Source organism: Ruditapes philippinarum, unplaced genomic scaffold (assembly GCF_026571515.1).
Source record: "Ruditapes philippinarum isolate M1 unplaced genomic scaffold, ASM2657151v2 ctg2831_1_1_1_1, whole genome shotgun sequence".
Taxonomy (NCBI): domain Eukaryota; kingdom Metazoa; phylum Mollusca; class Bivalvia; order Venerida; family Veneridae; genus Ruditapes; species Ruditapes philippinarum.
In genome coordinates, this window is record NW_026865163.1 from 497 (window position 1) to 13,457 (window position 12,961).

Here is a 12,961-nt window from a genome sequence, read left to right on the forward strand (position 1 = left end):
TTAAAAGTTTGGAAAAATTTTAATGCCATTTCTTAAAATTATTTTGCATGTTTATCAATTCATTATTTCTTCAGCAGAATTCTGGTTTTCCATCTTTTTAAAATACGCGTTCGAGGGTTTTTAAACTTGTGCCCTTGTCTTTTTTGACTCGCCATTAAGATTCATCCACTGAAGCAGGAGTATTGTGTATTTTCAATATCCATTAAATACAGTACATTACACTTATCAAACAACCCCGTATATCAAGACAGTGGGCGTCCAGGCGAGTGGTTAGGTCGTCGACCTTTCAATCATTTGCCCCTCACCGCTTGTGGTTTGAATCCCGACAGGGACTTTTGGATTATGTGGAATTTGATAACGTCATTTATAGCGCCTTGCATAACGTGCGGTACCGCGCTTACGTTAACGTCACTTCCGACTTAACATTGTATTGTTGTTTTCACTATATATGATTGTTGATCAGTAAAGGTCGAATCTGGAAACTACAAAGCATATTGTCTAGTTACTATACACCCCCACATTGTTTGGTGCCGTGAGAAATTCTACAATCACAATGAATTTACAGAAGCTTATTTCTACTAGAGAGGGCCAAGCGATCGACGTCTTATTTCTAGACAACTTGAGAAATCTAACGACGAGTTGTCACTTTCGGAGAAGTCAACCCTACTCGAAATCATGGAAGAAAAAAGCCGAGATTATCAAGAATCTCAACGATAAGATTGTTAATCATGCAGATATTGACGATTTGGAAAGCAGAATTGGTAGAGAGTGACGAATATTCAATTGATTTACGATTGAAACTACGAAAACTGAAGGAAGATATTAACCAAATCTAATAACACTGGCTGCGGCAGCGTGATCCGTAATTCACAGGACATTTACGGTAGTGCTAGAACTTTATCAAGTGAGAACTTTTCTATTCATAACCAAAGGGTGTCGTCTGATAATTCATCTTTTCACAGACTACCTAACCTGAATTTGCCTACGTTTAATGGAGATGTTGAAAAATGGCAGTCATTCTGGGACTCGTATGAGGCTGCTGTACATTTGAACCAAACACTATCTGATGTCCAAAAGTTCAACTATTTACGTTCCTTACTACAAGACACTGCATATACAGCCATAGCAGGTTTTCCATTAACTAACGAAAATTACCAGAATGCAATACATTTGTTACAAGAACGATTCGGACAGTCTCATTAAATAATAGATAGTTACATGCAGTCGCTTTTAGATTTGCCGATTCCAGACAACAGTGTAACGAGTCTACGCAGGTTTCACGACAAAATGGAAAACTACATCCGGGGTTTAGAATCTTTAGGTGAGAGTCAGGGTTCCTATGGTGATTTATTGATACCCATAATCATGAAAAAACTTCCCTCCGAAGTACGACGAAAATTTAGCTCGAGAACACGGAAATGTACGATGGCACATACAAGATTTGAGAACTTCTATCGCCAGAGAAATAAACATCCTAGAAATGGGCATAACTGACGAAATAAGAGAATCACACTTACCGACGGCATCATTATTCACCGGAACCGGAAAGAAAAAAATACCCATCTAAGAAATTTTCGCACACAAGAGATAATGATAAGGGTAAGAAATTGTGTTTGTTCTGTGAAGGTGACCACAAGTCGCTTGATTGTGAAAAAGTTAAAACACGTGAAGAAAAACTAACTATCATTAAATCTAAACGTATGTGCTATAATTGCCAGGGAAAACACCAAGTTTCAGAGTGTCGTTCTAAGTTTCGGTGCAAGAAATGCCAGCGAAAGCACCATTCTAGTATTTGTGACCAACCATCGAATTTCGGTCAAACAGGAAATGCAGGAACTGCTATTCTTCATTCAACTACGCATCAAAGATCGGACATTATACTCAAGACTGCTATCGCTCAAGTAAGCTCCCAAGACCATACCATAACTAATACAAACATATTATTTGACGAAGGTGCTCAAAGGTCATTTATTACGAAAGAGCTTGCTGAGAAACTGAAATTAAAGCCCAACGGTTCGGACACTATATCATTAGCATCCTTTGGTGGCAAATCAGAACAGTGTCGTCATATACCCACAGACAGAGTGTTTCTACACGTCGAACATAGAGAGATCATACCACTCGATGTACTTATTGTACCGACCATTGCTGTACCATTACCTAACTTGCAGAAAAATGTGAAATGTCTGAAATATATCGAAGGTCTTAAACTTGCACATCCTATTACCGACACTGACGACGATTTCGAGATATCACTCTTGATTGGAGCCGACTATTTTTGGCAGATCGTGCAGAATAAGGTTGTTAGGGGCAACGGACCTACGGCAGTGAAATCAAAGCTCGGTTATTTACTGTCAGGACCTCTTCCGGAAGTTAAAAATGCGTCGTCTGTTAGCTATATGTTTAATGTTGTAACAGCGCCACCTAATGCCACATATCTTGAGAGATTTTGGAAGTTAGAATCTATGGGGATATTAGAAGATGATACTGAGAAATCTACTTCCGGTATACTTAACGAGTATAAAGAAAACTGTATCTTGTACAAAGATGGACGTATGTTGCAAAACTGCCCTGGAAAGAAGATCATTCCGTACTTCCTTCCTACAAATTACGAAATTTGCATAAAGCGTACAGAAAACACAATTAAACGGCTTTCAACAGAACCGGATATACTTATAAACTATGGACAAATCATAGAAGATCAGTTAAAACGCGGTTTTATTGAAAAATGTGATGCAAATGTTACCACATCAAACCCTGTACATAACATGCCACATCATTATGTAAAGAAGGACTCGAACACGACACCTATCCGCATCGTGTATGACTGCAGTTGTAAGTCACGTGACCAGCCTAGTCTGAACTATTGCTTGATGTCGATACCACCTGAACTGAATGATTTAACTGGAATTCTTATTCGTTTTCGAATGAATAAATACGCCATAGCAACCGATATTGAGAAAGCTTTCCTCAACATCACTCTTGACGAGAACGACAGAGATGTGACGCGATGTAAAAAACATATAACGTAAATGTTGTGTAAAGATTATTGGGAAACCCTATTCAGCACCTGACCAACCTCCATTAACAAAGTGTAGAGTTTCTGACGTCAAAACCTTTACTTATACAGGAGTAGACTTCTCTGGAGCATTACTGGTTCGGGATAGTAACAAAAGAGACATAAAAGCTTACTTATGTTTGTTTACACGTGCTACTACGAGAGCACTTCACCTAGAACTTGTTTCAAACCTATCAGCAGAATCATTCCTACAAGCTTTCCGACGTTTCTGTAGCAGAAAATCTGTCCCTTATGTCATGATGTCAGACAACGCTAACACCTTCATATCAGCCCCAAAACAACTAAGAGATTTGTTTCACTCACTCACAGTTATAGAAGAACTCAACAACAGAGGAATTGTGTGGAAGATGATACCTAAACGCGCCCCTTGGTTTGGTGGAATGTGGGAACGTCTCATAGGTCTGACGAAAACAACAATAAAGAAAGTGCTAGGACGTTCCTATGTAACCTACGAAACTTTACAGACTGTAATCACAGAAATCGAGGCAATGATTAACGATAGGCCGTTGACATATGTTTGTTCTGGTAATTCAGATGAACCGGAAGTACTTACACCATCACACTTACTTTATGGCAGACGAATAACCAAACTCCCTTATGAGGATGTCCTTACACGTACATTCCCTACGCCAAGTGACCGATCGTCAGTTATCAAACAGGCTACGATACAAACGAAGTTAATTAACCACTTCCGGGATAGATGGCGTCACGAATACCTGACAGCTTTACGAGAACGTCATCAGACTACTGGCAAAAATGACCAGACGATATCCGTTGGAGACGTTGTATTAGTCCACGACGATGTTCCCCGCTTATTATGGAAACTTGCTGTGGTTGAAGAACTCATGCCAGGAAAAGATGGTCTTATTCGAAGTGCTAAAATTCGAACTCAAAATGGACTCACAAATCGCGCAATTGTAAAACTTTACCCCCTCGAAATGTATTAATCTAAAATTTCCAAGGAAAGGTGATCCATGAATAAGAGACTGTATTCAATATTTATGACACTGTTTCTTAATTAATAATAATTTATATGAGGTACTACAGCAACTGTAGTGTTCAAATAATGGATTTATTACTAAACTTTAAATAACATTTCGCGCCCCGAGTATGTCGGGAATTGATAACGTCATTTATAGCGCCTTGCATAACGTGTTACTATACACCCCCACAGATTCTTTCGTGTGAGGAAGCTATTCAGCTAGCTTACGGAACGTCGGTGGTTCTACTCGGGTGTCTGGTCGTGTCTGAAAAAATGCACGGAGGGGCACCTGAGGTCTTCCTCCACCAGTAAACCAGCTATACTGTGTTAGTGTGACGTAAAACCCAAATCAAACAAACAAACAATATCAAAGACAATTCATTTCAGAATTTATATGAATCTTATTTTAAAACCATTGCATAATATGATTAAAGTTTTTTTTTTCATTTTAAAGGTTGCCCATGTCCAGAGATTATTAGCAGTTCAACATTTTTGGGCAACATTTTTTCAACTGGAGGCAAGATAACCTATGAGTGTATTATTGGACATAAAATGGCCCACAAAAACATAACAACTTCAACGTGTCTAGACAGTGGTGACTGGAGTATGACCGACTTTAAAAATTTATGGTTTATCCGAAATTACCTTAAGAAAAATATGAAAGATCGCGAAATTGTGTGACAAAATTACATTATCGGTGTTTACATAAAATAAATCAAATGACAAGTCCTATTTAATGAGAGAATCAAAAATTTACCTTAAAAGAAACTGAATTAAACCAAAAATCTACTTAATATATGTATAAATATAAAGAAATTTACCTTGTTATTAAATTTTCCGAAACAGGTCACACAAAATTTGGAATATGGGCCGAAAGTAGTACCTAAGTTAACAAAGAAAAATAGTCCTTACAAAAAATGAAAAATACCGCCAAAAACAATAAAAATACACAAGAATAAAATATCTACTTACATATATATAAAAATCCGTAAATATTCACAATTAAAATACACAAATATCACAGTTCACAGTTCCAAATTCCTCCGCGTCCTAGATTACACTGTTTATATTTACAAATATCAGCTGATCACTATATGTACATGTGTCTTCGTCTAGTTGTTGTGGCGCGAAGAGCTCTATTTACAAAAATGGGTGGGGTGGGGATGGGGGTGGGGGTGGGAGGTATACCTATGTACAGATGTAAGAAATCTCTCCTACTGCTGCCTTGGTTGCCGCGGTGAGGTCTCTGTGATCTTCCTGGTCCTTAGATTGCCATTGGATCCCAGGTGGCCTCCAACCAGAAAACAGCTCGCCTGGCTCGTCTTCTGAAATCTCGTCGGGGAGCCAATTTGTAGTGGGGGGTTCTTAGTAAAACAACAGTATGTAGTGTTTACTAGATTTATTCAGGTTGTAGAAGAAACCTATAACAAAATAAAATGATTATAATACAAATAGCAAAGAGAAATATTATACAATAGAAAATTCATGAATTGCATATTTCACAATTGCAATAATTACAATATATACATTATAAACATTTCACAATTACAATTAAAATAAATATATACATACCAGGCTTTGAATAGATGAGATCTAATTTCATATAAATATATAGAATACAAATATTTCTATAAAGAAATAAATGAAATAACTTTAATGTATTTTAATGCAAAGAATGTGTTTCCACTTCGACTGCAATGAAAGGAGTGGTCAGTTACCAAGAAATATTAGCTATCCCAGAACCAAATCATCTAAAAATAACTTGCATACCAAAACCAATCATCCATCACTCAACTTGCAAAACCAGTTCAATCACTCATAACAAAAGGTACAAAGACAAACATGAACACATAACACCACAATAGATTTGGTTTGGCCTTTAAGGGAAATAACTACCGTATTTATTATAAAAAGAGAACTTGGCTTAATTTAACCTTATCTACATAAGTGCGAGGTAAATAGGGAATATTGCATGAGAATGTCATTCTGGCTTGTTGTAAAGCTCAAGATTAGGAGTCTGGCTCGTATACTATTCTTAAAGAAAATAGTTATTCGAAACTGTCTTTACGTTCTTTGCCGATGGTATATGATGAAAGAAGACGATACACAAGTATTCTATACTAGTGTATCCTTCTTATTAATCACAAAAGGTTGTATCCATTATCATTATATTAATGGCACACTCGTGCAATTATCAATATTTATATATTTTGAATATAGACAATATTATTATGGCAATGGAAGTATTGTGAAAATTTACATTTAAGCTTAATACCCTTTTTACTGCGATTGTGCTTATTTTAATTTGGTACTCATTTCTAAGCCACGTGTCTTGCGACAATCTAATAAGATTCAATGGCTCAGTAACACTAAAGTTTTTAGCACATTAGTGTTTAAGATTGAATATTGTTTAAGCCGGTGCTGGGGCGTGAAAGCTCCTTTGCCTGGCATGAACAGGCTCAATTTAACTGAGTCTCTAATTTTCATTTTTGTTTTCATTGCTTCCCTTTTTCAGAGTTTAATGTGTACCTATGTATTCTTGATAAGAATTTTTTAACAGTTAATATGTCACAGGGTGAGATAAATGTGCAGCCTGACCGGGACTCGAACCAGGGGTCCTCAGAATACCGAACGAACCATGGCTCTACCGACTGGGCTATCCGACCGCTTTTACACTATATTCCCTTAATAATGAACAGTTCTGAACAGTAACGTATGTTGACAAATACATTTATATTACCTTTAAAAAATTTTGTTGCAGAATATGAATGTCATTATTACACTCAAGAAGAAAAGGCGTTGATCTACCAGACGAATACACTTGCGGAAGAAAAAGAAATATGTGAAAGGAATAATGGTTATGTGTTTACTCAAGGAAATAACGCTCCATATTATGACACAAGCACATGCTGGTGCTTAAAGCCCAAAGTCTAACCGTTTTTCGAGATCGTAAAGTCTAATTTGTTTGTCGTTACTTACGCAACTTGCTTTTCATTTCGGATAGTTTCATTAGGATAATGTTTAAAAAAAACTACCATGGCGCTTTGCTGCTGTACTTACCAGGGTAAGTAATCGCTGGGGCAGTTTGGTTATCTAGTGGACATTTGATAGTAAGTTGTCGCACTGAATGGAGTAGCATTAATTGTAACATTTTACGTCTCAATACTTTCCACATTAACTAAATTTATAATGTGTTGACTAGATATTAATGTTTTCTTACTCATTAATTACAAAATCATGTCTCAACAAACAATATGAAAACAACCGGAGATGTGCCAGTTTTGTTACGAAAAAAAACCCGCAAAAACTTAAGAAACGAACTTACGATGCTGAATGCCGGTCACAATATGTACCAACATTCCCTTTCATATTAAAACAGTTCAAACTATATAACTTTATGATTGTCAGACAGACAAAAGACACATTAATTAATGTGCTGAGAGAAAAACAATGTAACAGTCCTTCTATTCTTTGCACATTAATTTCTTATAACGATAACCAACAAACACTATATCTCTATTTCATATTGCATTACATGTATATGTAAAGAGCTTTTGGTCGATAACATAGCCATTTTTACTCCTTGTGTAATATTAAGCCTCAGTAGGCAACATTATATATTGTTTAATAATGCTAATAAAACAATGTGAAACTGCTTATATTCCTAATGTACGATCTAACATCATCTTATTCAAAACCCTATGAGTAAGATAAAATAAAGAGGCCCAACTAACAGTAAAGGCAAACTAGGAAGCCAAAACTTGGGAGTTCTAAAGCAAACCAGAATATACTCATTTTTTCCGAATTGTGCCTCAATAAAACAAAAAAAATAAATGATATACCCAAATCATCATTATCAACGGATTTAAGACATATAATCTGCTTTTTCTTTAAGCGAATGAGGATTCCACTTATTTTCTAGAAATGGATTTTGCTAACTTGGTTCTGTTTATCACGTTTAAGTGCCTTCTTCTCAGCTTTACTGAGTTTCGCTTAATCTTCTTCAGCTAGATTGCTGCCATTATTTCGGATTGTTCCCCACCCTGCAGTACTAGCGTATGCTGTTCTTATATGCTAGTTGCGTTCTTTGACTAAGATGCGTCTTGTCTAATAGTTAACAACTATACTGGTATTCACCGCTTTGTTTTCCCCACTTATCCTGCTTTAACGTTGTCATCAATACTGCTATGAATGCAATTTGTGCCATTTAAACGTCCATGTTAAGTCAATCTGAGACTTTAATTTGGTGAGCTAAGATGAAGATCTTGAATTGTCTTGTACCTTATCTTTTAGAATATCCTGTCTCTGTGATTTAAGCTATTCAAAAACAGGGTGCAATTGACTTTGAAATCATCATATCTATTATTACAATGTTGATGATATCACGTGTGATGATAGAGATGATGATTATTATGATATCAATAATCATGATGCAGTTAAAGGTGATTTCTCTTGATGTAATAATGTTGATGATGTTGATAAGGCAGATTATGATAATCCGAATTTGATATTTATGATTGTCGTGATGATGATTATTATTTTGATAATTATGATGATGATGATTAGGTAGGTGAATGCAATTCTGATGATGATGGTGGTGATGATTACGGTTTAAATAATCCTAACGCTCGAGATGGTGATGATTTTAATAAAGATTGACGTGATAATGATTCCGATAATCATAATGATGATGCAAGTTAACATTTTCTTCTTGACTACATTAATTTTAACGAACTTCATTACAATACGCTTTATTTGTCGAAGAGAGCCATCAGTTTTAGAAATCAATCGATACATGTTGTGGAAGGATAAAGACCCAAGAGCTTTTAACGTTTGGAGGAATACAGTTCTTGGAGAGTTAAAATGCTTTAGATTGCAACGAATAAAGCTCTCTGGAGAGCAGTTATTATCGTCAAGAGGTACATGTGGCGTAATATAGCACCCATGATCTAATAGCCATGCAACGAACAAATAATTTTGAAATTGAATAATTTATGTATTTTAGTGTACCAAGCTACGCATGAGGTAAAGAAACGATTTTCTGATTAATGCGCAATGAACTTATATTATTATTGACAAGCTATATTATTATTGTAGCTATTGTCAAAGCCATAAAGATAAAAGTTTAAACAACATATTTTAAATATTTCAAACAACATGTCTGAATATGTCAGTTTCAAACCGATGATTTGAATTATTCGCATTATCTTTAAAACATGTAACTACATACGGACAAGGCCTTTTGATTGTTCAACCACCTTGATTTATAACAAAATACGGGGGGAAAGCTGTTTGATTGTCCAACCGCTTTAGAAGAGGCGTTTTTGAAAATAATATTGTTAACGCATATAATAGAATGCATATAATTTCCTTTTTGGTCACCATATTTGTGAACTAACTCTTCTCTATTAAGTCCATTATGCCCAAGAAATGCCATAGTTTTATTTCTCAACAAGCTTTTATTTTTGATATTCCAAACTGTTACTCATTTTTCAGTTACCTAAACCATCTTTTTCTTCTGTTTTTTATACTAGTAGTGCAAAATATTACTTTGTTTACATTTTGCTACTTTTGTGACAAATAATTTCAGGTTTAACGCAACTTTTTCCAGGTAACAAACTTCTAGCATGCTGTTATAACGTTATTCAAATATTATAAACTCACGTTTGGCCTTTTGAAAAAAAGTAAAATCTTATTCGTTTCTGATGCAAAATGTGCCTCTAAAAAAATATATCGATATTTGAGATATCATTATGTTACAGTAGACGTACATGTATTTGCCATGTCGGGTAGGTATTTTACGGAATGCCGTTAGGGCCATCGCCTATGAATGTGTTGATCTGAAACGCGATAGTCGATAGTACGATGGTGAAAACGCGAAATCACGAAACTACGATGGTGAAAACATGAAAACGCGATAGTACGATGATGAAAACGCGACAGTACGATACTACGATGATGAAAACGCGATAAACTATCGTGTTTTCACAATCGTACTGTCGCGTTTTCACCATCGTAGTTTCGTGACTTCGCGTTTTCATCATCGTACTGTCGTGTTTTCTTCATCGTACTTTCGCGTTTTCACCATCGTACTATCGCGTTTTCATCATCGTACTGTCGTGTTTTAACCATCGTACTGTCGCGTTTTAACCATCGTACTGTCGTGTTTTCATCATCGTACTATCGCGTTTTCATCATCGTACTATCGCGTTTTCATCATCGTAGTTTCGTGATTTCGCGTTTTCACCATAGTACTATCGACTATCGCGTTTCAGATCAACACATTCATAAGCGATGGTACGATAGTTTATCGCGTTTTCATCATCGTAGTATCGTACTTTCGCGTTTTCATCATCTTACTATCGCGTTTTCATCATCGTAATTTCGCGTTTTCATCATCGTAGTTTCGTGATTTCGCGTTTTCACCATCGACTATCGCGTCTCAGATCAACACATTCATAGGCGATGGCCCTAACGGCATTCCGTAGTATTTAGTCAAAGACAATGAAAGGATTGGATAATTGGTCGACAAAGCATTGAACATTTGAAGAATATATTTTTTCTGAATGTATCAGTTTTGCATTAATGTGCTGTATATGGTGAATTTGGAAGGGAACCTTTGTTAATATATCAAAATACGTGTTGTAAAATACTGGTATAAAAAAGTTAAACAGTCTGATTCACTTATGTATAAATTGTTAATGATGAGAGATAGAAATAATCAATAAGTTAATAAATTGTCGATTGATGTTAAAAATTGCTTCAAAAGTTCCTAATATGTTTGATAATCTAAACGTTATTGATTTAAAAACAATCATTCGACGTATATATGATCAATATAATCAACAATGGTGATAGGAAATTAGTAATTCATCAAAAATAGAGATGTATAAGATTATAAAAGATGGTTTCATATTGAAAAATACCTTTCTTTAGTTAAAAAATCCAAAGTTAAGAATAGCTTTGTCACGGTTTAGATGCTCAGCACATAGAATTATGATAGAAGAAGGTAGATTTAAGAATATTGACAGAGATCAGAGAATTTGTTTAAAATGTAACATAAATGACATTGAAACAGAATATCACTTTTTACTGGTTTGTCCATTTTATACGGAATTAAGGAAAGAACATTTAGCAAAATATTATTGCTCTTGGCCTACCTTAAATAAATTTATATCTTTAATGAAAAAATTGCATGGAACTGTTAATAGATTATCTACTATATCTTCTTTGCAAATGCATTACGTGATAGAACGAATGATTGATTGTTTTCAAATATTGATATTGTTATATATAGCGTACTATTATTTACAAACATATATTGACATACAGTGTAGATGTGTTCTTTACAAAATAAAAATGTTAATGTAAAAATAATTTGTATTCAGTCAGTCACTACTTCCTTTTCTCATATGCTATTTGTAACCGTCATTCTGTTTATGGCGACGGACATTGTTAAATGTTGATGCCTTTTGAAACTAAATCTTGAATCTTGAATAAAAACGCACACTTATACACTTCCCCAAATACGGAAAAAATAACACTAAAATAGTTTACTTTCTAAAAAAGTTTGAAAAAAAATCATACATGCTATTCTGGCATTTTACCAGACTACAATTGAATACAATTACTCACATAATAACTTGTTAGAGTTTAATTGATGTTTATACACTTAACGAAACTTATAAGTACTCCGATTTCAAACTTGCAGGAAAACTTCAGTTTTCAAAATATATACCAAATCAATGTTCAAAATGTGTACTGACTCTACTTTCCGACTGCATGAATGATTTTAAAACAAAATCAATCATCCGAAACGCAATATGGCGATCACGTGCAAAAACCCGAAAATGGGCACGTGCATTTCGTGCAAGATGCCCACATTGTGTATTTTGATGCAAATTGTTAGTTTATTGATGTGCCTAACATAAAAACACAAAATGGTCCGAATGTCGCTGCAACAAAGAGGAATTGCCATTGGGCTATTACAGGGCGGCGCATCGCATGCAGAGGTATGAATTTTAAACACGCAATTTTGTTTATTTATTGCGCTTTTTCAAAATATACTTTTGCTGGTTTGTTGTGTATCTAGGTAGCCCGTGCAATGCATGTACAGAAGAGAAGCATTACTAAGCTCCTAGCTAAATACAGACGAACCGGAAGTATCGCCAATCTCCCGAGACGGCCACGTGGTAGAGCAACAACACGTGCTCAAGATAGATTCATTGTTTTAACACATCTCCGTCAGCGGAGGAGCACATCGGTCGAAACATCAAGGGCGACAGTTGGCACCCACGGACGACCAATTAGTGACACTACCGTTCGAAATCGCCTCAGATCTGCAGGACTACGTGCAAGAAGACCATTCCGCGGTATAGTACTTAGCAGAAACCATCGACTTGCACGTGTACGTTGGGCAAGAGCACATTTACGATTCACGCGTGCTGACTGGGCGCAAGTTTTGTTTACGGACGAGTCCCGTTTTAATGTTCAGGGTAACGACGGCCGGGCACGTGTTTATCGCCGACGTGGAGAAAGATACACAGATCCGTGCGTGGTAGAAAGGGATCAGTTCCGTGGCGGGTCTGTGATGATATGGATTGGCATTTCATTGCACCAGAAAACGCCACTCGTTGTAGTTCGTGGAAATTTAAATGCAGTCCGTTATCAGGTTGAAATTCTGCGCCCCGTTGCAATTCCCATGATTCAACAGAATAGGGGAATGATTCTCATGCATGACGGTGCTACGTGTCATACTGCACAGACCACACGAACACTCTTACAACAACAGAGAATAAACGTTCTTCCGTGGCCTTCAAAGTCGCCCGATCTCAATCCTTTAGAGAACATTTGGGATGAGCTGGGTCGGCGTGTGTACAGAGGTCAAAATGCACCCACTA

At 36.0% G+C, this 12,961-nt stretch overlaps 2 protein-coding genes across 2 annotated transcripts; both read left to right on the forward strand.

Moving 5' to 3' along the window:
- Nucleotides 1–553: 553 nt before the first annotated feature.
- Nucleotides 554–3,032, forward strand: LOC132728064 (uncharacterized). The gene is made up of 2 exons (XM_060713674.1): nt 554–761; nt 1,627–3,032. The coding sequence occupies exons 1-2, from the start codon at nt 554–556 to the stop codon at nt 3,030–3,032; spliced, it is 1,614 nt and encodes a 537-aa protein (XP_060569657.1).
- Nucleotides 3,033–3,318: 286 nt separating this feature from the next.
- On the forward strand, nt 3,319–4,026 carry LOC132728066 (uncharacterized). Its single transcript, XM_060713675.1, has one exon. The coding sequence runs from the start codon at nt 3,319–3,321 to the stop codon at nt 4,024–4,026; it is 708 nt and encodes a 235-aa protein (XP_060569658.1).
- Nucleotides 4,027–12,961: the final 8,935 nt, after the last annotated feature.

Coding starts and splice junctions, on each gene's coding strand:
- LOC132728064 (XM_060713674.1), top strand. CDS start 554: ATGAATTTACAGAAGCTTATTTCTACTAGAGAGGGCCAAGCGATCGAC. Junction 762..1,626: donor CGATTTGGAAAGCAGAATTG/GTAGAGAGTGAC, acceptor TGTTCTGTGAAG/GTGACCACAAGTCGCTTGAT.
- LOC132728066 (XM_060713675.1), top strand. CDS start 3,319: ATGTCAGACAACGCTAACACCTTCATATCAGCCCCAAAACAACTAAGA.